A 20,780-nucleotide genomic window follows, 5' to 3' on the forward strand; every position below is an offset into this window, starting at 1 on the left:
TGGACAGAGGAGCCTGGCAGGCTACAGTCCATGGGGTCGCAAGAGTCAGACATGACTTAGCAACTAAACCACCACCACCCATTAGTTTGTTGTAGTTTTTAGAGTCCCTGAATAAGTGATATCATATAGTAGTTGTTTTTCTCTCTTTCTTTAATATTTATTTTTGTTTATTTATTTGGCTGGGCCAGGTCTTAGTTGCAGCATGCAGGATCTTTAGTTGCAGTGTGCTAACTCTTACTTATGGCATGTGGAATCTAGTTCCCTGACCAAGGATCAAACCCAAGCCACCTGCATTGGGAGCATGGAGTCATAGCCACTAGACCACCAGGGAAGTCCCCAGACTTATTTCACTTAGCATTTTAATGGCTTGCCCTTGCGATCTCAGGCTGGCCTACACAAAGCCTCGTTAAACCAGTGCACACCTCAGCCCTAACCTCGTGTCTTGATGGTGGTGTGAGCCCCTCTAAGTGTTTTTCTTATGATTTTTAACATACTCTAAAAGATATGAGCCAAATATTTGCAGAATGTATCTTCTTAAAATCTAAGCAGCATTTGAAAAGCACTCCTCCAGGACATGACCTGTCCTCTGTGAGTCACATATCTGAGGCTGTAGGAGATAGGAGCAGATTCTCCTGGGTGGTCAGGGGTTGGAATCCTCTGCAGGTGCTTGAGCCCAGATAACAAAGTGAAGGCTTTCTTTAGAGATCTGTAAAAGCAGCAGTAGTGTTTTTCTTAACCACTCCCCTCCATACACAGTATTTCTATTCTGCATTTTTTTTCTTTAAACACAATTTTAAATGTGTTTGGGAGGGAGGTTCAAGAGGAAGGGGACATATGTATACCTATGGCTGATTCATGTTGATGTATGGCAGAAACCAACACAATATTGTAAGGCAGTTATCCTCCAATTAAAAATAAAAATTAAAAAAACATCTAGTTACAGTATTACATAGTCATTCTCAAATATGCCTAAAACATGTAAAAACACAAAAATCAATAATCCCACTAACATTTTGCTAGTTTTTTTTCCTGTTAAAAAGTAGCTTTTTAAAAAAAAAAATGGGACATAGTGTATGGTTTTAATGTATGGGACATGTAGTATGGTTTTATTTCACGTAACCCCATTTCAGTAGCTACACCACACATCATTTTCAGTGGCTATGTGATATTCCATCAGATGTATTTGGAATAATTTATGTTGATTCATTCATAACTTACTCAGTTGATCTCCTTGTAATGAATGTTCAGAATCTTTACAGTTTCTCCCTTTTATAAAGAACTGTCTTATGGACAGAAGCAAACTGTTGAGTGCATTTCTAAGTGGAATTGCCAGGTCAAGGATTAGGCTCCACTCTCAAGCTTTGGATAGTTCTTGCCAAGTTGCCTTCCAAGGACTTTAAATTCCCACCAGGTAGCATCCTCTTCACATTGAATCCCACCCCTGGTTCTTCCCTCTTCATCCCCTAGAGAAGACAGTGCCTTGTGTACATTTCTGCCCATATCTGAACTTCCCACTTCTTTATTCAGAGTTTTTCTGTAATGAACCGAGGTTCTGGGTGTAAGGTCGAAAAACTCAGCTGTAGGCAAACTACTGTAAATTGTTTCCACGTTTGGCTTAAAACTCTTTTCTGTGTTCCTCTGAAAAAGAACAAATCGCCTTTCTACTTAAGTTTTGGCAGGAATGATAGGTGGTAAAATCCCACTTGCTGGACACATTCAGGGCGAGGAAAGGACGCAGGGTAGGAGTTGAGGTGTTAGTTTCCTTACGTATACAATGGGAATTCAAGGAGTTTTAAATGGATATCTTTTTAACAATGGCACACGCTATTTCACTGTGTAAAAGACAATACAAATTTTGTGTTTTACCTCTAAGACCAGTGGCAGACCATCTGGGTTCAGGTACCCACTCTGCCATTCACTGGATAGCCCTGAGGAATTTGCTTAACCTTTCTGTTCCTCCATTTCTCAATAAAATGGAGATAATAGTAGTACCTTACCTCTTAGCATTAGAGTAAGCAGTAAATGATGTAATACATGTACAAGACATTTATCATTCTCAGCGCATAGTGAGAGCTCAGTAATTGTTGGCTGTTGGTGTTTATATTCCTCACCCATCACTACCTCTCTGTGGAACAGTGGATGAGCACAGAATGAGGTTTGGAGGACCTAGCTTTGGGCCTTAGATTTACTTGGACTTCTCTAGCGAAAAGTGTCTCTCTTCTAAAATGACAAGTTAGATTAGGTGGTTTCTAAGATCCCTTCTAAATCAAGTGAAATTAAGGAGACGGTGAAGAGGAATCTTGGCAGTCACTACCAGTTCCTAACTCTACCAAAGAAAGACGGGACTTAAAAAAGGGCTGGAGACAGAGACTAACCAGTTTCATCCCCCAAGGTTTAATTCTTTCCCAGGTGGTGGCAAAGGAAGATTGTATCTGATTGTGGATTTTGTGGTTGGCTAGTGAGATGATGGGTCACTCAGAATTATGTTGTGCAGTTCTTTCTTTTTTAGTGACTCAGAGACAAATGTCTGTTGAGCCCCTATACTGCACAAAACCCTGTTCTAAACTTGGGACGTGTGGCCTTGAACAAAACAGAAAGTCACCCTTGTGAAGCTTCCATTCTGATGGGGAATCCAGACAATCAACAAGGAACTAAGTATGATGAAAGGAGGTGGAAACACAAGGAGAAAAAGTTTAAAGAAGGGTGCTCAGGTAGAGTGTAGCAGGAAAGGGGGCTGTTTTCAGATGGAATGGCCAAAGAGAAGAGCTCCCTGAGGAAGTGAGATTTAACCACAGACCTGAAGGAGTGATATATGTAAGGAAAAACATTCTAGAACTAAGGACCAGCAAGTGCCTTTGGAGGAAAGTCACATATGCTACTTTATAATCAGAAAATGAATCAATAAGTGTTATTTATTTTTTAAAATAGACAAACTTTATTAATGTTTGAGATTTTTTTTTCCCTCTCAGTATGGAAGCCAGTGTGGGAGAGGGAGCGAGGAGCCCAGTGTTCGGAGATGAGATAGATGGGGGCTTTCTCGGCCAAGGCAGAAGCTTTGTTTCCCTTGTTTTTCTGGGTAAGATGGGAAGCCATTGAAGTATTTTGAACAGGAATGAAATGATCTGACTCACCTTTCAAAAGTCCCCTTGCGGAGCTGTGCCGGGGAAAGGCCGCTGGAGACATGGTGGTCACATTTGAGCAAGTAAGAAGTGATTGATTTCAGACGTATCTTGAAAGCTAACCCAACAGGACTGGGTAACAGACGGGGTGTGGGATGTGAGGAAACAGTTTGAGTTTGACTCCCAGGGTTTTGGCCCCAGCAATCGATGAAGTTCGCACTTCCTAAGACGGGGAAGACTTTGGTGAAGGAGCAGATTGAGGGGAAAAATCAAGCATTTGGTTTTAGGCATAAATGTGAGATGCTTATCACATAGCCCAGTGGGTGTGTTCAGGAGGATTTGAAAATGCAAGTCTAGGATTTAGACAAGGGGATGCGGCTGGAGATGTAGCTGTGAGAAGGAAAAAAAGAACCCCCAACCATTAATAAAATTTGCCTATTTTTTAAAGTAAATAACACTCACTGATGCGTTTTCTGATTGCAAAGTATCACCTGGGACTTTCTTCCAAATTCTGAAAAGGCATTTGTGATCCCACCACCCTTGGTAATTGCACTTAACATTTGGATGTATTTTTTTCCAGCCTTCCAACCCCCAACCCCCTTTCTTTCTATGTGTAAGTTTGTGTGTAAATATATGTTTGTGTGTTTAAATTGAGATTATCATGCATTATATATATTTTGTTTTGTTTTCAGTATACAATGTATCCTGAGTTATTTTTTCATTTCGTAAAATGTTATTAAATAGATTTTTAATGGCTGTTATTAGCATTGTGTTCCATAGAATAGATGAAGCTTGACCTATTAAACTAATGAGGGAAAGGGGCTTTTATAACTGTCACTACAGTGAATATCTTAGTGCATGTATGCATGCGTGCTAAGTTGCTTCATTCATGTCTGACTCTTTGCAACCCTATGGACAGTAGGGTCCTTGGGATTCTCCAGGCAGGAATACTGGGGTGGGTTGCTTTGCCCTCCTCCAGGGGATCCTCCCAACCCAGGGATTGACTTGTTTTTTGTCTCCTGCATTGGCAGGCAGATTCTTTACCACTAGTGCCACCTGGGATCTCTAATTACTTTTCTAAAAGTGGAATTACTGAGCCAAAGAGCAAAGTGTGCTATGCCCTGAAAACATTTTTTTAAAAGAAAGATCAGTTCACCCTCAAAAAATGAGGTCTTCTGAAAGGCTGCATAAAATTAAATACCCACTTTTAGTGTAGGGGCACCTGCTTTATGATATTTCATCAATTCTGGGTATTGTAATAGGATTTGTTTTTCATGTGATAGCACACACAAAAAAATATTTTGCATTTCTTGCTCCATTTTTATTATGTCTATATTTATGCAGTATCTTTATATTTTTTTACCCATGTTCTATTTTTTATACTCTTAATATACTATTTTTTTATACTGTTAATATAATAAGAGCATTAACTCTATTGGAAACATTTATTCCCAGTTTTCTGATACCACTTTATTTCTGCTTGTGTTCTATTTTGTTTTAACATGGTAGAGTTTTTAAAGATTTATGTAGTAAATTATCACTGTCTCCTCTTATGTTTAGAAACTCCTTACTGATCCTAAGATCCAATGAATCATTATTCATTTTTGCATTTGGAAGTTTTTAATAACATGTGGAATTAATTTGGATATATTATTTGAGTTGAAGTAAATCTTCTCTAGTTGTAGTAGCCATATTATTTTTTAATAATCTATGATTTTCCTCCACTGGTTTGGAGTGCTACTTTTTGATATTTGTTTATATAGTGTGCTGTTTGATTTTGCTTTTTGCTATTGTGAACAGGACTTTCCCCCTCTCTTTTCATCCAGCTATTGCTGGCACATAGATAAGCTATGGCATTTCTTATCCAGTCATTTTACACAGTTAGTTCTCTTACTATTTCTAGTAGTTTTTCAGATAATTTCTTGTGTTTCCTGGGTAGAAAGTCTTACATGGCAAGATGATGGTTTTGTTTTTTCTAAGAGTGAATGATTCTAATTGCACTACTCTGAATTTCCAGCACAGTGAGAAATGTATGGACAGCAAGTATCCTTATGTGATTCCTCATTTGATAGTGACCATCTTTTTTTTTTTTTTTTCTAGATTTAACTACCTTAGTTGGAAGATGTCCCAATCTTGTCCACCTAGACTTAAGGTATGTTTTTATCTATTTTAAAACAAAAAAAATTTTAATGAAAATTCATAATTTTTTATTGAATGAGGAAAGAATCTTAAAATGTTGAATTGAAGGAACTGAATGATAAGCTGTTCTATTGTCTTCATCTGGGATTGATGGATAGATTTTTAATTTTTTCTTCTGTTACAGCGATAGTGTCATGCTGAAAAATGACTGCTTTCCAGAATTTTACCAACTCAACTACCTCCAACACCTATCACTCAGTCGGTGCTATGACATAATACCTGAAACTTTACTGTGAGTACTCTTGTTTCTTAAAATGAGCAGAGAGCAAGGGCCAAAAGAGATGTCACTTGGTGTTAAAATCCATTATTATTAATAGCAGATGTTTAAAACTTAAACATCAAATTAATGTATCACAAACTAGTTAGGAAGGACTAGCAAAATAGAAGAACTAAGGCAAAATGTTTTGCTCAAAACATCTGGTAAAGTTGAGTTGATTGAGGTAGTTTACTAAACATTTATTTGGCTGTGCTGCTGCTGCTAAGTCACTTCAGTCGTGTCTGACTCTGTGCGACCCCATAGACGGCAGCCCACCAGGCTCCAGCGTCCCTGGGATTCTCCAAGCAAGAATACTGGCTGTGAACTGGTCTAAATATTAGAATACTGTACTCGTACTTGCGGAGAACTTACAAAAGCAGGAGAAGACAGCCTTTAGTCCCAGGAAGCTCGGAGTATAATGGGAGGAGGCAGACTGTGTGTATATGTGTTTCTGAAATTTTTCGAATCAACTAGTTAAGTTCAAACGCCTTTATCTGAGCTTAGAGGGAAAGTTCTACAGTCTCCTAGTGGTGTCTGTCCCAGATGGCCAAGGAATGGGGAAAAATAAAAATATTTAAGTAGTAAATTTTTTAAGAGTGATGTTCCCTTGAGAAGGAGGGAGATTAAGATCCAAAAGAGTGAAGTAACTTACCCAAAGCTGAATAGTTGAGTTACTGACTGAAATGGATGTACTTCCCAGGTCTCCTGGACACATGCAGAATAGTCTGTATCTAATCTGGTAGCTCTTTTGGGGGTTGATTTTGTACTGCTCAGCAACTTCCACAAAATCAGTTTGCTGTACACCAAAAACTAATACAACAGTAAAAATCAACTATATTGCAATTTAAAGAAAAAGAATTAAAAAGGATGAATAAATCAGACACTTCAGCTATATAAAGTTAACTCATAGAATTAGGGAATCCAGTAATTACATCTTTAATAAAGCACTGTAATTAATCCTTAGGGCTCAGGGTCTGAGCTGGTGTCTCATTTGGAAAAGCACTGCCTAGAAGGGATGCCAGTATTTAGTTCCAGGGCTCTCAGATGTTGGGGCCTAAATTCATGTACATGCAACTCTTATTAAAATCTCCTGCCACTTGAATTTTCTAGCATCCAGAACTCCTAGGAGCCTGGAGTGTCTACCCAAAAAGGTTTCTCTGTTAACAGCTGTTTCCCACCCTTGCCATTTGAGCTTTAGCTGCATTGTCTGTGCAATACCCTTGGGAGTACACTGATCATTCTTTTCTGCTTGCTTTTCTCAAGAGAATCTATTTATGTGTCTTGCTTTTGTTCTTTCTCTCCAAAGAGAAAGAAGTTAAGCAGGAAATACCTATTCACTTGAGCAGAGGCTAAGGGGAGGCTGTGAGCCTTCACATTTTTATATTTATATCCAGTGGGATGATAATCCTCGCACAGTCATCTGCAGGCAGTGTAACTTGATGGATCAGAGCATGGGTCTGAAGTCACAGACCTAGGTGCGAACCCTGACTGCACTGTAACCAATCTGTCTAAATATTATCTTGAAATAAGGGAAGCAGAGGTAACAGTTTAGTAACAAGTCAGGCCATCAAAATAAAGTGAGAGCAGACAGAAGAAAGATGCTATCCTTGAACCTTAAGGTAAAAGAGTATGTTTCTTAAGACATAAAGTGAATGGTGTACTGGTTTACCTTGTGAATTCATTAAGATGAGTTTGCTGGTACCCTATTCTTAAACATTTCTCCAGGTAAAATGTATATGAAATGCATAGTAAGAATTCTAGGATCTTCAGCAATAGTTTCCAGAAAGCTATTTATGCTAAAAAATTTTCATCTCTTATCTCAGAAGTGGGAACATAAAATTTGAGTGTCTTTCTTTTGTAATGATAATGCTTTGCAATACTTGAGAAACTAGATTTTTTATCCTCAGGACACACCCTCCTTGTATTTATTCCCTTCCTTATTAATTGGTCTGATTTCTCTTGTATTTCTCATTAATGGAAAAAACTGAAGCTGGAGATAGTAATAGGAGATTCAGTTCAGTTCAGTCACTCAGTCGTGTCCAACTCTTTGCAACCCCATGAATTGCAGCATGCCAGGCCTCCTTGTCCATCACCAACTCCCGGAGTTTACCCAAACTCATGTCCATCGAGTCAGTGATGCCATCCAGCCATCTCATCCTCTGTCGTCCCCTTCTCCTCCTGCCCCCAATCCTTCCCAGCATCAGGGTCTTTTCCAGTGAGTCAACTCTTTGCATGAGGTGGCCAAAGTATTGGAGTTTCAGCTTCAACATCAGTCCTTCCAATGAACACCCAGGGCTGATCTCCTTTAGGATGGACTGGTTGGATCTCGTTGCAGTCCAAGGGACTCTCAAGAGTCTTCTCCAGCACCACAGTTCAAAAGCATCAATTCTTCGGCGCTCAGCTTTCTTCACCGTCCAACTCTCACATCCATACATGACTACTGGAAAAACCATAGCCTCGACTAGATGGACCTTTGTTGACAAAGTAATGTCTCTGCTTTTTAATATGCTGTCTAGGTTGGTCATAACTTTCCTCCAAGGAGTAAGCGTCTAAAAATTTCATGGCTGCAGTCACCATCTGCAGTGATTTTGGAGCCCAAAAAAATAAAGTCTGACACTATTTCCACTGTTTCCCCATCTAAGAGAAACTAAATAAATAATAACACTTGCAGGAGAATTTGTAAGTTGAGGAATTTAAGGTTTTATAAGGAGAATAAGATTGCTGGGAGAAATATCAACAATAGATATGCAGATGATACCTCCATAATGGCAGAAAGTGAAGAGGAACAGAAAAGCCTCCAATGAGGGTGAAAGAGGAGAGTGTAAAAGCTGGCTTAAAAGTCAACATTCAAAAAAATGAAGATCATGGCATCCAGTCCCATCACTTCATGGCAAATAAATGGGGAAAAGATGAAAACAGTGACAGATTTTATTTTGGGGGGCCCCAAAATCACTGTGGATGGTGATTGCAGCCATGAAATTAAAAGACGCTTGCTCCTTAGAAGAAAAGCTACGACAAACCTAGACAGAGTATTAAAAAGCAGAGACATCACTTTGCCAACAAAGGTCCGTCTAGTCAAAGCTGTGGGTTTTCCAGTAGTCATGTATGGATGCGAGAGTTGGACCATAAAGCTGAGCACTGAAGAATTGATGCTTTTGAACTGTGGTGTTGGAGAAGATTCTTAAGAGTCCCTTGAACAGCAGCAAGGAGATCCAACCAGTCAGTCCTAAAGGAAATCAACCCTGAATATTGGAAGGATTTATGCCAAAGCGGAAACTCCAATACTTTGGTCACCTGATGTGAAGGGTCAGCTCACTGGAAAAGACCCTGATGCTGGGAAAGATTGGGGGAGGAGGAGAAAGGGGCGACAGAGAACGAGATGGTTGGATGGTGTCACCCGATTCAGTGGACATGAGTTTGAGCAGACTCTGGGAGACAGTGAAGGACAGGGAAGCCCGGGGTGCTTCCAGGCTCATGGGGTCTCAGAGCAGAGCACAACTGAGCAGTGAACAACAATGGAGTGAGCCTGGTGAGACAGTTTATAAATGCCTTTTGTTTACTAAAACTAAATAGAGACACTGAAGACACTAGTGTCAATTTTGTACTTAAGTTAGAAATAACGGCTGTCAAACTATTCATTTCTATTTACTCTCCCTTAGTTTACTTTTCAGTCTCTTCCACTGAAGTTTCAAAGAGATACTTAGGTACGTTCTCTGCTGTGTTGTAGGTGATACACATACAAGAGGCTTGTTTTTTGGGGGTGCGGGTCTCCTTAAAATTTTAAAGACTTCCTGGGTTTTTTGCCTTGGGAATGATCTTTCATCCACCATCTCGTCATATTCCGCTCACTCCTTTCTCAGGTGTAACACCTGAGTGTCTTCTAATTGTCGAGTATAATTTCCTTCCTAAGCAAGGCTCTTACAAAGTGCCATTGCAAGAACATTTTCTTTTCTGTCGTCTGCCATCCCTCTTTACTCCCACCTCTAGTTTCTTCTTTTAAATACTCTCCACTGCAGAATGTCTTACAACTTGGCTAATCTAGAGATCCCAGAATCTGGATTCTCGTGGATATTACGAAGTTCTCATATAATCAGATTTTATATAAGAGAGATTTAAGATTGGGCCAGATTGCTGTCCTCTTCAGTGATGATAAGTGTAAACATCTGTGTATGCTGACTTCTCCTTATACTCGTTTCCATTTCAGAGATTAGCTTACTTTATGAACAATAGCAATTTGTTCTTGCTGATTTTCTTTTACATCCAGATCTTACTGCCCCCTTAGGAACACCAAGCATGTTCATTTGGTTAATACTTTTATTTTCTAAATTACCCTTCCTCTTGTATTCAGCCAGTATATGTTAACATCTGTGGTGTTTAAAACTCTGCTAAATGTAGGATAAATACACTGAGATGGGGAGTGGGAAGGGTGGGAGAGCAGGATTAGCATGGAAGGTCTTAAGGCCAATAGATGGTTTGAGTTCTGTAAACACGAGGGAGGCATCAACAATTTCAAACGGGAAGGACTTAATCTGAGCTAGGCTTTATGAAGATGCCTTGGTCATTGGCATATACACTAAGCTGAAAGGAAGAAAGATTAGAGGCAAGCTGACAGTTACTATAAGGAAGCTTTATTAAGTAATTATTGGCAGTATGAAAATATAAAGGATGCTTCTGATTCTAGGAAATTGATGTTCTCATTGATCTGCCATGGGATTTTGTTGAAACACCAAACCAAATATTCCCTTTCCTGAGACTCTGGACTGTGTGTCCCAACCTGGAGTAAATATAGATCAGAGAGATGAATTTCTAAGCCTGTAGTCCTGAGTTAAGAAAAAAGAATCATTACCAAAGCATATTTGCTTTGGGAAAACAGGCTCCCTTTTTTGTGGACCAGAATTTCACTGTTGACATAGTTAGGTTTCACTTAATGTGAAATACTTACGAAGATGACTGACTTCCATGTGACAGGGAAAAAAAAAGGTAATATGCAGAGAAGTAAAATATCTGTTGTGTCTATCTGCACCTGACACACGACCTGAGAATAGTATCATGAAGTCACTGTTAGGTTCCATCATATGTAATAGACTTGTTGACAATTAACCATTACTAGGAAGTTATTGACTCTGCTCACATCTCCTTTCAAGAGGGCAGGCCTCGTTCAAATAAAGATCAAGTCCTTATCCTTAAGTTGCATGTAACCTTTCGTGATTCCAGCTTATGCCATAGTAAAACATTTACTTTTACCATCACTAGCTTGCTGGCTTCCCCTCCCAACACAGTGACATTTTTCAGTATAAACCAAGAGTGGGAAAAAAACACACAGACACACAAATGTAAACCAGGAAGGAGAAAGAAAGCAAATATGTTTGGATTTGAAATAAACCTAGGAGTTTTTTGGTTATTAGAAATTCAACAAAACACACTTTTGTGTTTCCCAAGACCATATTGCCCAAGCTATGGCTTGTGCTTTGTGGTTTGATTCACCTTTGCTATTTCCTTGAATCATTGCAAATTATGTCCTCAGTTTGTATTGTATAAAATATGATACAAAGTGTAAAAATCGGATCATGTAACTCTAGTGGCACAGTTACCATAGATACTGCTACTCTGAAAGTCTTTCTCTTCCTTTCCAGTGAACTTGGAGAAATTCCCACATTAAAAACACTACAAGTCTTTGGAATTGTGCCAGAGGGTACCCTTCAGCTGTTAAAGGAAGCCCTCCCTCATCTACAGATTAATTGCTCCCATTTCACCACCATCGCCAGGCCGACCATTGGCAACAAGAAGAACCAAGAGATATGGGGCATCAAATGCCGACTGTCACTGGAGAAGCCCAGTTGTCTATGAAGCCTCTATTGCAAGATGGTGTCTCCTCTTTTCTTTGAACGGGGAAAGTAAGCAGGAAGCCCAATTGTGGAGAGTTCAGCTATTTTTATTCTTGGTTTTCTGTTGCCTTCCTTCTGCAAGTATATTTTAGAGAACCATTGGAGAGAGAAAACTATGAAGTGTTGCTTTTTAGAAATGACTATGAAAGCTTTTATCACTGCTATATCCTTAAGAGCCTAAGCTCTATGCTTTTTGAAATTTTAGGGAGAGTGAGCCTATAATTTCAAGATACCTTAAATAGCAGAATTTGAACCACGTCTTCCAAGTGCCGTTCTTCATAAATCTATTTAGAATCAAGCTTAAAAATCACCACCAGCAAATCATTTTCATAGCCTATATGGCAACTGAACTTTCTTCTATTTAATTTTTCAGCACTGCTTTATTATAAGACATAGGTTGCAAAAAATAATAAGCTATTTGTATTGTAAGCTGAAAAGAATGAGAATCATAGAGTAGATTTGCAGCAATCTCTTCTGAGGATAGCAAGAGAAATAGACATTTCAACTGTGCCTTTAGGTTCGCAGTCAGGTTGATGGAAACAAATAGCCCCAGGTCATTCACCTTAAAACCTAAGTAAAGAAATAATCGGCCAACCAGAGGTATAGAATTGGTATAGAATTTAAAGACTCGAGACAGTTTTCTAGAACAGGTTAACCTGGGGTATCCTCTAATGCACATTAATGAAGTCTCCTTTATGTACAGTTGGGAAGGTCCCCTGGAGGAGGAGATGGCAACCCACTCCAGTATTTTTGCCTAGAGAACCCCATGGACAGAGGAGCCTGGCGGGCTACAGTCCATGGGGTCGCAAAAAGTCGGACACGGCTGAGTGACTAATACTTTTATTTCCTTTATGTACTGTGTTGGCAGCGTTCTGAATTAGCTGAGGAAATTGAATTGTGGACTTCTGACTTTATGATCAAATTATGTTAACATGGGTTCTTTAGCTTTTAAAATGACGTACTTTGTTTTAGAGAGGTAGGAACCAGTCATTCTTTGATTCTTGAAATGTTGGATGGAATCCTGAACCGCAGATACCTGCTGTTTTCCTTTTCACTAAGGTTCTCAAAGTTATTTTTACTCTGGAATCAAGTATTTTAAATTGTCTTTTTTTATTTTAATGGCCTCCCACAATGATTGTTTCTAGCAACCCATTTTGTAAAGTTCTGGACCTGGAGTTACCTAAGAACTGCATGTTCCTTTCAATTAGGAATATACACTAGAAGAAGGTGTATGTTCTGTGCAGTTTCAGAGCAATAACCACAGCTGGCACATGCATAAAAGTCAAGACTTGAGTGCTGAACCTTTTGATAGCATCAGTGATTTTTTTTTTTTAATGATACATAGAAGCAAAAGGATTAAATTCTACTTAAAAAAAAAAAAAAACACAAAACACTAATTTCTTATTTAAATCGATGACCTTCCCATATGTTCAAAATGGAGCAAAAAGCCCAAACTCATCATTTCTATTAACATTGCTTTTTTTAAAAATCAGAACTTTGAGATGTTAGAAACAATGGTATGAAGTGCCCTTATCTGCTCAAACCTACGGGAAATGATCAGGTTTCAATTTTGTAGTAGTTTGAAAGTGCTACATACTACTTGAAATTATTGTTTACAGATTAGTGACACGAGCTGGAGGGAGGATCCGGTTGGCCTCTGATTTCCGGATGCCCTCACACATACAGTACTTCCAAACTCAAGTCCAGCCATAAGCTATTTTGCTAACACGTCAGAGTAATCTGTATTTTTGTATGTGATTTCTACTTTTATAGACTTGTTTTAAAATAAAACACATTTTTATAAAAATGAATACTTCAGCTAAGTTGTAGTCCTTTTTTCTTTCTCTATTTTTCTTAAGCACTCTGGTTAAAACGAGCATTAGGTATGGTGTGAGAGTTATCTCAGCCCTCGTGTGTGTGTGCTAAGTCATGTCCTACTCTTGCAACCCCATGTACTGTAGCCCACCAGGCTCCTCTGTCCATGGGATTTCCCAGGTAAAAATATTGGAGAGGGCTGCCATTTCCTTCTGTAGGAGATCTTCCTGACCCAGGGATCAAACCTGCATCTCCTGCATTGCAGGCAGATTCTTTACCACAGAGCCACCAGGGAAGCCCCAACTCTCTGAACAAGGCACTTTAAAACAAGCCATAACATGGTCCCTTTTGCCCCATCTACTTCATGTGTTGTCAAATTAAAATGTTTATAATTCTTTGACAAGGTACTAAATATAGGCTTGTTATGGTTAAAGTGCTTCTTAAAGTATTAACATATTTTATAAGACATTTGAGATTAAGTGATAAGTACTATCAATAAAGTATCAAGTACTATTGATAAAAATCCGCTCGTAGCACTTTTTAAATATAGACTTGATCAGCTTATGCTGTGCATTTTATTCTCATTAGCAAACTATTTGAATAGTTTACCCTATATCCAGAGATCTTCTAGTAATTAACTCCTTTTGAATGCATTCAAATAGTAGAATGGTGGTTCTTCCTGAATATTACCCAGTTTTTTGCTTCCTTTTTTGTTATCAAAAATGTTAAATGCAAAAGGTAATGATGAACTTCATTTTCTGCTTTCAAAGGTCATTAACTCATGACCAATCTCATTGCACCCATGCCTGCCATCCCATGGATATCACATGCTCACAAGATCATTTTTGAGGCAAAACCGAGACCCATGACTTCATGAATAGTTCAGTATCTACCTCTGAAAGATAGTCTTCTGATTTAATTCTGAAACAGTAAATATCAAGATGATGTTGCAAGTTCCCTAGCTGTCTAAAAACTGTTTTCTTACATAGATTTGTTTTGCTCAGGCTCCAAACACGGCTCACACTTTGCATTTGGTTGACATTGACATTTTCTTTAGTCTCTTAGTGTTCCTCTTCTTTATTATCCTTACAATTTATGTATGGAAGAAACTAGGTTGCTTGTCCAGTGTTCCCCATTCTGGATTTTACTGATGTGATCCATCCCTGGAATAATGTTTAACAGGCTCATGTGTCCCCTATTTCCATAAACTGGTAGTTAGATCTAGCAGCAAAAAGCTCCTAACTAAGAGTGAGTTTGCCACCCAAGAGACACTGGTAACATCTGAAAACAGCTTTGGTTGTCACAAGTGGAAAGGGGCTATTGGCCTCCAGCAGGTACATACCGAGGATGCTGCTAACCATCCCACAATAGCTAGGACAGCTCCCCACAATAAAGAATCATCTGATCCAAAACCTCAGTGCCAGTGTTGAGAAACCCTGATCTAGAGGCTCAGTCTGTCAAGGATTTTTTGAACATCATAGCAAGGAGACAGGATAGATGGTATTACTGTCTTCCTTCAAGAGGCACACACCATATGCCTTTCATTCTTTTTACGAATCAAGATTGTCAGGAGAAATATCTGTAACCTCAGATATGCAAATGATACCACTAGTGGCAGAAAATGAAGAGGAACTAAAGAACCTCTTGATGAGTGTGAAAGAGGAGAGTGAAAAGGCTGACTTAAAACTCAACATTCAGAAAACTTAAGGTCACAGCATCTGTTCCCATCACTTCATGGCAAATAGAAGGGGAAAAAGAAGCAGTGACAGATTTTATTTTCTTGGGCTTCAGAATGACTACAGATGGTGACTGCAGCCATGAAATTAAGATGCTTGCTCTTTGGAAGGAAAGCTATGACAAACCTAGACAGCATATTCAAAAGAAGACATCACTTTGCCAACAAAGATCTATATAGTCAAAGCTATGGATTTTCCAGTAGTCATTATGGACTTGAGAGTTGGACCATAAAGAAGGCTGAGCGTTGAAGAACTGATGCTTTCGAACTGTGGTGTTGGAGAAGACTCTTGAGAGTCCCTTCGGCCAGCGAGATCAAACCAGTCAATCTTAAAGGAAATCAGCCCTGAATATTCATTGGAAGGACTGATGCTGAAGCTCCAATACTTTGGCCACCTAATGCAAAGAGCTGACTCATTGTAAAAGACCCTGATGCTGGGAAAGATTGAAGGCGAAAGAGGGCAGCAGAGGATGAGATGGTTAGATAGCATCACTTACTCAATGGACATGACTTTGAGCAAACTCCGGGAGACAGTGAAGGACTTCAGGGAATCCTAGTGTGTTGCAGTCCGTGGGGTTGCAAGGAGTCGGACATGACTTAGAGACTGAACAACAATGATGTTAACAGTCTGCCTGTGGCTCTTGATTCCTCTTCTGTACCCTAGCTGCAAGTTCCCAAGATTATTAGGTAAACTCTGGCCAAATGCAAAATATTTATTTCTGGATAAAGTGACTGTGTCCCTTCTATCATGGTGAACTTAATTACAATCCAACATTGACTAATGATCTACAATGTCGAGGACAGGGCAAGGTCTAGAACATGAGGAAAGGCACTAAATGGTCCAGGGAAACTGGAAACACCTTTCCATTGGATAACCTAACCTTGGAACAAACAGAAGGCAACCTTCTCTCTCGTTACCTCTCCTCTCCCCATCCGCACCCAGCCAAGGGTCCCAGAAAGTCATAAAGCTCTCCACCAAGACGCTAACTCCTTATACAGGTTGAAACCCTAAAGCCTAAACTCATTTTATGGATTTGTCTTGCTCTAGTGTTTGAGTTACTTTTTAGTGAATCTAAATATCAAGATGCTGATATTTTGGTATTCCTTAAACCAAATATCAAAATATCTACCTTGTACATTTGAGCAGTAAAATCACTGTATTTAAGGTCTTCAGATGACAGGGGCTGTGATTGATGAGAGACAAGAAGGCAGACTTTTCTCCATAGACACACATTTTAAAATGAACAGGCACATTGGAATTGATCATATCCCAACATGACCATGCATTTCATGTTGTGTTTTAAACAAAACTTGGTCATTTACATTGGCTTTTAAAGTGTCTGTTTACTCAAAACTATTAATTTACTACTCAGGATAGTAACTAAGTTAATTTCCAGTGGTATTGCTGCAAGAACCAGAAAATAGAGGGTTTAAGACTTTGGTGATATTTTAATCCAAAACTACATGGTAAGTGAATAATCCACAACAACCCATTTTAAAGACTAATGGAAATTCTTCAAAGATGAATAGAAAAATCATTGTGAAAAATCATTTTATCACAAAATGATGCTTGGAAGGAAAGCTCTGAAGCAGGAGGAAATAGCTATGTAACAAAGCTTAGTTACCAAAGGTATTTTAAATAGATTTTTCTTGTGAAAGTCGCTTGGTCGTATCTGACTGCTTGTGGCCCCGTGGACTACACAGTCCATGGAACTCTCCAGGCCAGAATACTGGAGTGGGTAGCCGTTCCCTTCTCCAGGGGATCTTCCCAACCCAGGGATCGAACCCAGGTCTCCCACATTGCAGGCAGATTCTTTACCATCTGAGCCACCGGGAAGCCACTTGTGAAAGCAAAGAACCAGTCTAGTATGATGACAACCTAACAAATCATTCAAGCTCTCTTCAATCATTGAAAGAGAATAGGTGTAGGAGGTGTAGGGAGAAAAAAAAAAAGTTGCAGTTGGGGAAAACATTTTAAAAGAATGGTTTGTTAAAAAAAAAAGTTTCTCAAATGCTGTCCTACTAACTGCAACTATCAATACATCACCCCCTGACATATAGACTCCCTAACAATGTTGTTTCAGCATGTAAAACCATCGTTTATTATAACAGATTTCTTCTCTAGCTATGCAGGTTTTCAAGTATTCATTGCACAAATCGAAACATATGATCCCTACTCCCAGTGAACTCACAATCTTCTGGTATAAAAAGGTGTGTATTGTTCAGATAGACCTCTTCAACAGTCTTTTCAGGATCCCAATTTTGAATTTTTAACCACTGATGATTATTAAAAATGGGAGAACAAAATTAGTTATAATCCATGCCTTTGCTAGCCTATAAAATATTCATATTAACACTTAAAACATCCTTTTCCATTTTTTCCTTTTAGCTCCTCCTCGTTTAGCCAGTCAATTTTCTAAAAATATCTATCATAAAATAAAGCCTATGACACTTAAAAAATATTCTTTATACGTTTCTTCATGTAGAAAACTTATATATAAGCCTTCTTATTGATTTACACCCTAATCCTTCATGGTTAATGTTAAGGAATAAACTGCATTTAAAATAATTCTTCTTTCCAGTTCAGCAGTTCATGTAATATGATTTTGATTTACTGGGTCCATGAATATAAATACATATGGAACATCAAAAACATTAACTCAAAATATCTGAAGAATCTACATTTACAAGGAAGCACTGTGTCCCATATTAGCAGTGAATGAAGTCAACAGGGAAAAGAATAATAGATAGTGTGGAAAAAAGACATGAAATACAATATTTTGGGGCAATCTGGTTTTCAAATAATGACCCATAAGAGCTGAAAAAATAAATGAACTAAAAAAGAAAAGATAACAATGGTTTACTTTTATTCACATGTAGTTGCCATTAAAAGGAATGCATTCCTTTTTTTTGCTATTCTAACAACCTTTGCCTCTCATCATCTCTTACAAATAAATGCCACAACAGGTCAGAAATGTTAGAGGTTATATCACAAATGGAGCACATTAAGTAGTTTTTAAGCCTTTAAAATATGGCTTATGAACAATTTTACATAGCAGGTTACCTATTAATATGTTACATATTAAACAGATCTATGTACCATTTTGAACAATCAGATTTCCTTGATATTAAAGATGGAGTTGGCATTTTTGTCAAAAAGGTATTTTAAACTACTGTTAGGGAGTTTCTGTAGTATGGAATTTCACTTATTTATAAAGTGGTATCTTAAGTATATCGTTATTAAATCACACCAGAAACTAGATCCATCTCTGGGAAAACACCAATTTTTATTGTATGCATCATGTAAACTTCTTGCGAGTAGTATCTATGCAATTACTCTCAACTAAGAAAAACAAATTCTTGTTCTGGATATACATCAAAACCTAAGATTATCTCTGTATAATAATATTACTTAAAAAATCTGACAAGAACATGATAAATGTTGCCAAAACTAAGAGCACTCGGTTTGATTACACATCCTCGTTTTCACAGAATCTACTTCTGAGCTCACCAGATTCAGTTCTATCAGGATAGTGGCTGTTCAGATCACCAGTGTACATCCAGCACCTGACATAGTACATGGCACAGAGTCGTGTTCAATAAATATTTCAGTCATTGAAGACAAATTTTTAACAGCAAGTGGAAAAGAAAAAACACAACTTTGAATAATTGGAATAAGAATACCAAGTGTCTCATGAGGCTGCAAGAGAAACTTTTTGTGATAATTCTAGGATTACTTATAAGTAGATTGGGAATTAGGTAAAGAAACTGTCATAATGGGAAAAAAAGAAAAGCCACAACATTTTATCCTCCAAACCTAATGTGTAAAACTTGGAATATGAGCTAGGTAAAACCTACCATGATAATAAGTAAGGCAATTCCAAAACTAAAATGTTTTGCATATTTATTAAACAATCCATTTTCTTTCTGACAATACTCCTAACACTAGGTAAAAATTTTTATAGGTTTTACCAAACTCAGAATGTGCCTAATCAGTTCATCCTTTTAGTCTTTAAATCCATATTTAGAGAGTTTTAAATACGGAAGAACTTTATCAGCCTCAAATCATTAAAAAAAATTACCAAAGACCTAAAATAATTATTGGCTAATTAATACATTTGTAATAGTGCCATGATTTTGTCCGTATATATTTCACCCAGTATTGTCAAAATTAACCTGATAGTCAATTAAATGAAAACATCTATAATTTCAAAAATGATTGAACTTTTTAAATCAATAGTCATAACAATATCATTGTGTTCTGAATTAGAAAACTCTTGGCAGATATATAAAAACACATTTACCTACTTCAATTAGGTCAATGTCAGGATTTATCAAAATTCTCCATCAAAGTTTTTTAAAAAATCTTGATCTTTAGGTACTATAAAAAAATACTAATCAAATGAGATGTGTTTGGTCTGACCAATTCCACAAAGTGAAGAGGAAAACGAAGGGAAAAAAAAAACTGGTACAGTTAAATTTCAAATCCTAAACATTCAATCTTTTATTTGAGCCTACCTCTCTAAATTTATAAAGATACCAGCACTCTTGGAAACCAATTGTAAGCAGTATCAAAACTTCACTGTTATGAATTCTAATCAGTTTAGTCCTCCATTTTCTTACACAGTGAACATCTTTTTCATCAGAATCCATCAGAAGAATAATGCAAATCTCACTTTCTTGGTCACCTTTCAGCCCAAGGCCAATCAGTCTCAACAACAACCAAAAACTGTAGCTTTATGACTGGTAGGCTGTTCCTGCAGTAAAACTATCTCTCTGGCAATCAAAATTGTTATCTGAGGCAATCCTTCACTGCTCTAGAAGCACAGTTCGAAGCTCATCTTCTTTCTCGATCAACATTGAAGCAATGGCTCCATCATTAAACTCGAAGGAAGTTCCTCCATCCACAACCATGCATGCATCCCAACACCGAGAACGCACACACACCCTAGGCAGAGAAAGACATCTTGTTAAATATCAACACTTTCTTTTAACTGCAGTTTCTTTAAAATACTGAGTTTTTATGTAAACTGGCAGGTAGATCATTTGGCCTTGATTTTAAAAATTAAGTTGCCCTGCCCTTTGTTACGAGAGAATTAGTGACTATGTCAATATGAGGACATTACCCAAAAAAATCTCAAAGTTGAAATGTTCAGGATAATCCGCTCCATTTACCCAAACACTTAAAAGTGAACAAGTTCAGACTTGATGGAACTCATAGGAGCTTTTTCAACTTTATTACAAGTATTTTAAGTATTGAGCAAGAATGCAACTATTGTCATGTAAAATTTTTACTTACATACAACAGATAGAAAAGGCACAAATTATCAGGGTACAGCTCAATGAACACACTTGTGTAATCATCACCCAAATTAGGAACTGAATGTTACACCCAGTTCCGGGAAGTTCCCTCATTGCTCTTAACCCATCTCCCAGTCTCCCAGCCCCTCCTTCCCAAGCATATCCACTATCCTAATTTCAATCACCATAGTAAAATAGCTTTGTCTATTCTTGAAATTCTATATAAATGGAAGAATACAATAAATATGCCTGTATCTGGCTTCTTATGCTCAATAGTATGCTTGTAAAATCATCCATGTTATCATATGTAGCAGCACTGGGTTCATTTTCATTGCTGTCTGAGAACACGTGCATTATATGAAAATACCAAAATTTAAGTATGTCTTCTACTATCCATGGACAGTAGGATTTTGATCTATTGGGAACATTGCTACTATGAATATTCTTGAGTATGTCTTTTGGTGCATACA

At 37.9% G+C, this 20,780-nt stretch overlaps 2 protein-coding genes across 7 annotated transcripts in view; one reads left to right on the plus strand and one right to left on the minus strand.

Moving 5' to 3' along the window:
• Positions 1-20,780, plus strand: part of SKP2 (S-phase kinase associated protein 2) — a 55,433-nt gene that overhangs the window by 24,180 nt on the left and 10,473 nt on the right. For 2 of the 3 annotated variants that reach the window (XM_081520910.1, XM_081520909.1), the window contains exons 8-10: positions 5,220-5,271; positions 5,443-5,550; positions 11,208-13,270. In XM_081520910.1, coding sequence (XP_081377036.1) covers positions 5,220-5,271; positions 5,443-5,550; positions 11,208-11,421 — 374 coding nt within the window. In that variant the 3' untranslated portion in view covers positions 11,422-13,270. Of the gene's footprint in view, positions 1-5,219; positions 5,272-5,442; positions 5,551-11,207; positions 13,271-20,780 lie in introns of those variants that run through there. The other variant, XM_081520912.1, reaches the window with a different exon arrangement.
• The window catches only part of NADK2 (NAD kinase 2, mitochondrial), a 45,422-nt gene continuing 42,496 nt past the window's right edge, over positions 17,855-20,780 (minus strand). For all 4 annotated transcript variants that reach the window (XM_081520908.1, XM_081520907.1, XM_081520905.1 and 1 more), the window contains one exon: positions 17,855-19,957. In XM_081520908.1, coding sequence (XP_081377034.1) covers positions 19,819-19,957 — 139 coding nt within the window. In that variant the 3' untranslated portion in view covers positions 17,855-19,818. The remainder of the gene's footprint in view (positions 19,958-20,780) is intronic.

This window comes from Giraffa tippelskirchi, chromosome 8 (genome assembly GCF_054371585.1).
Source record: "Giraffa tippelskirchi isolate mGirTip1 chromosome 8, T2T-mGirTip1v1.2.pri, whole genome shotgun sequence".
Taxonomy (NCBI): Eukaryota; Metazoa; Chordata; class Mammalia; order Artiodactyla; family Giraffidae; genus Giraffa; species Giraffa tippelskirchi.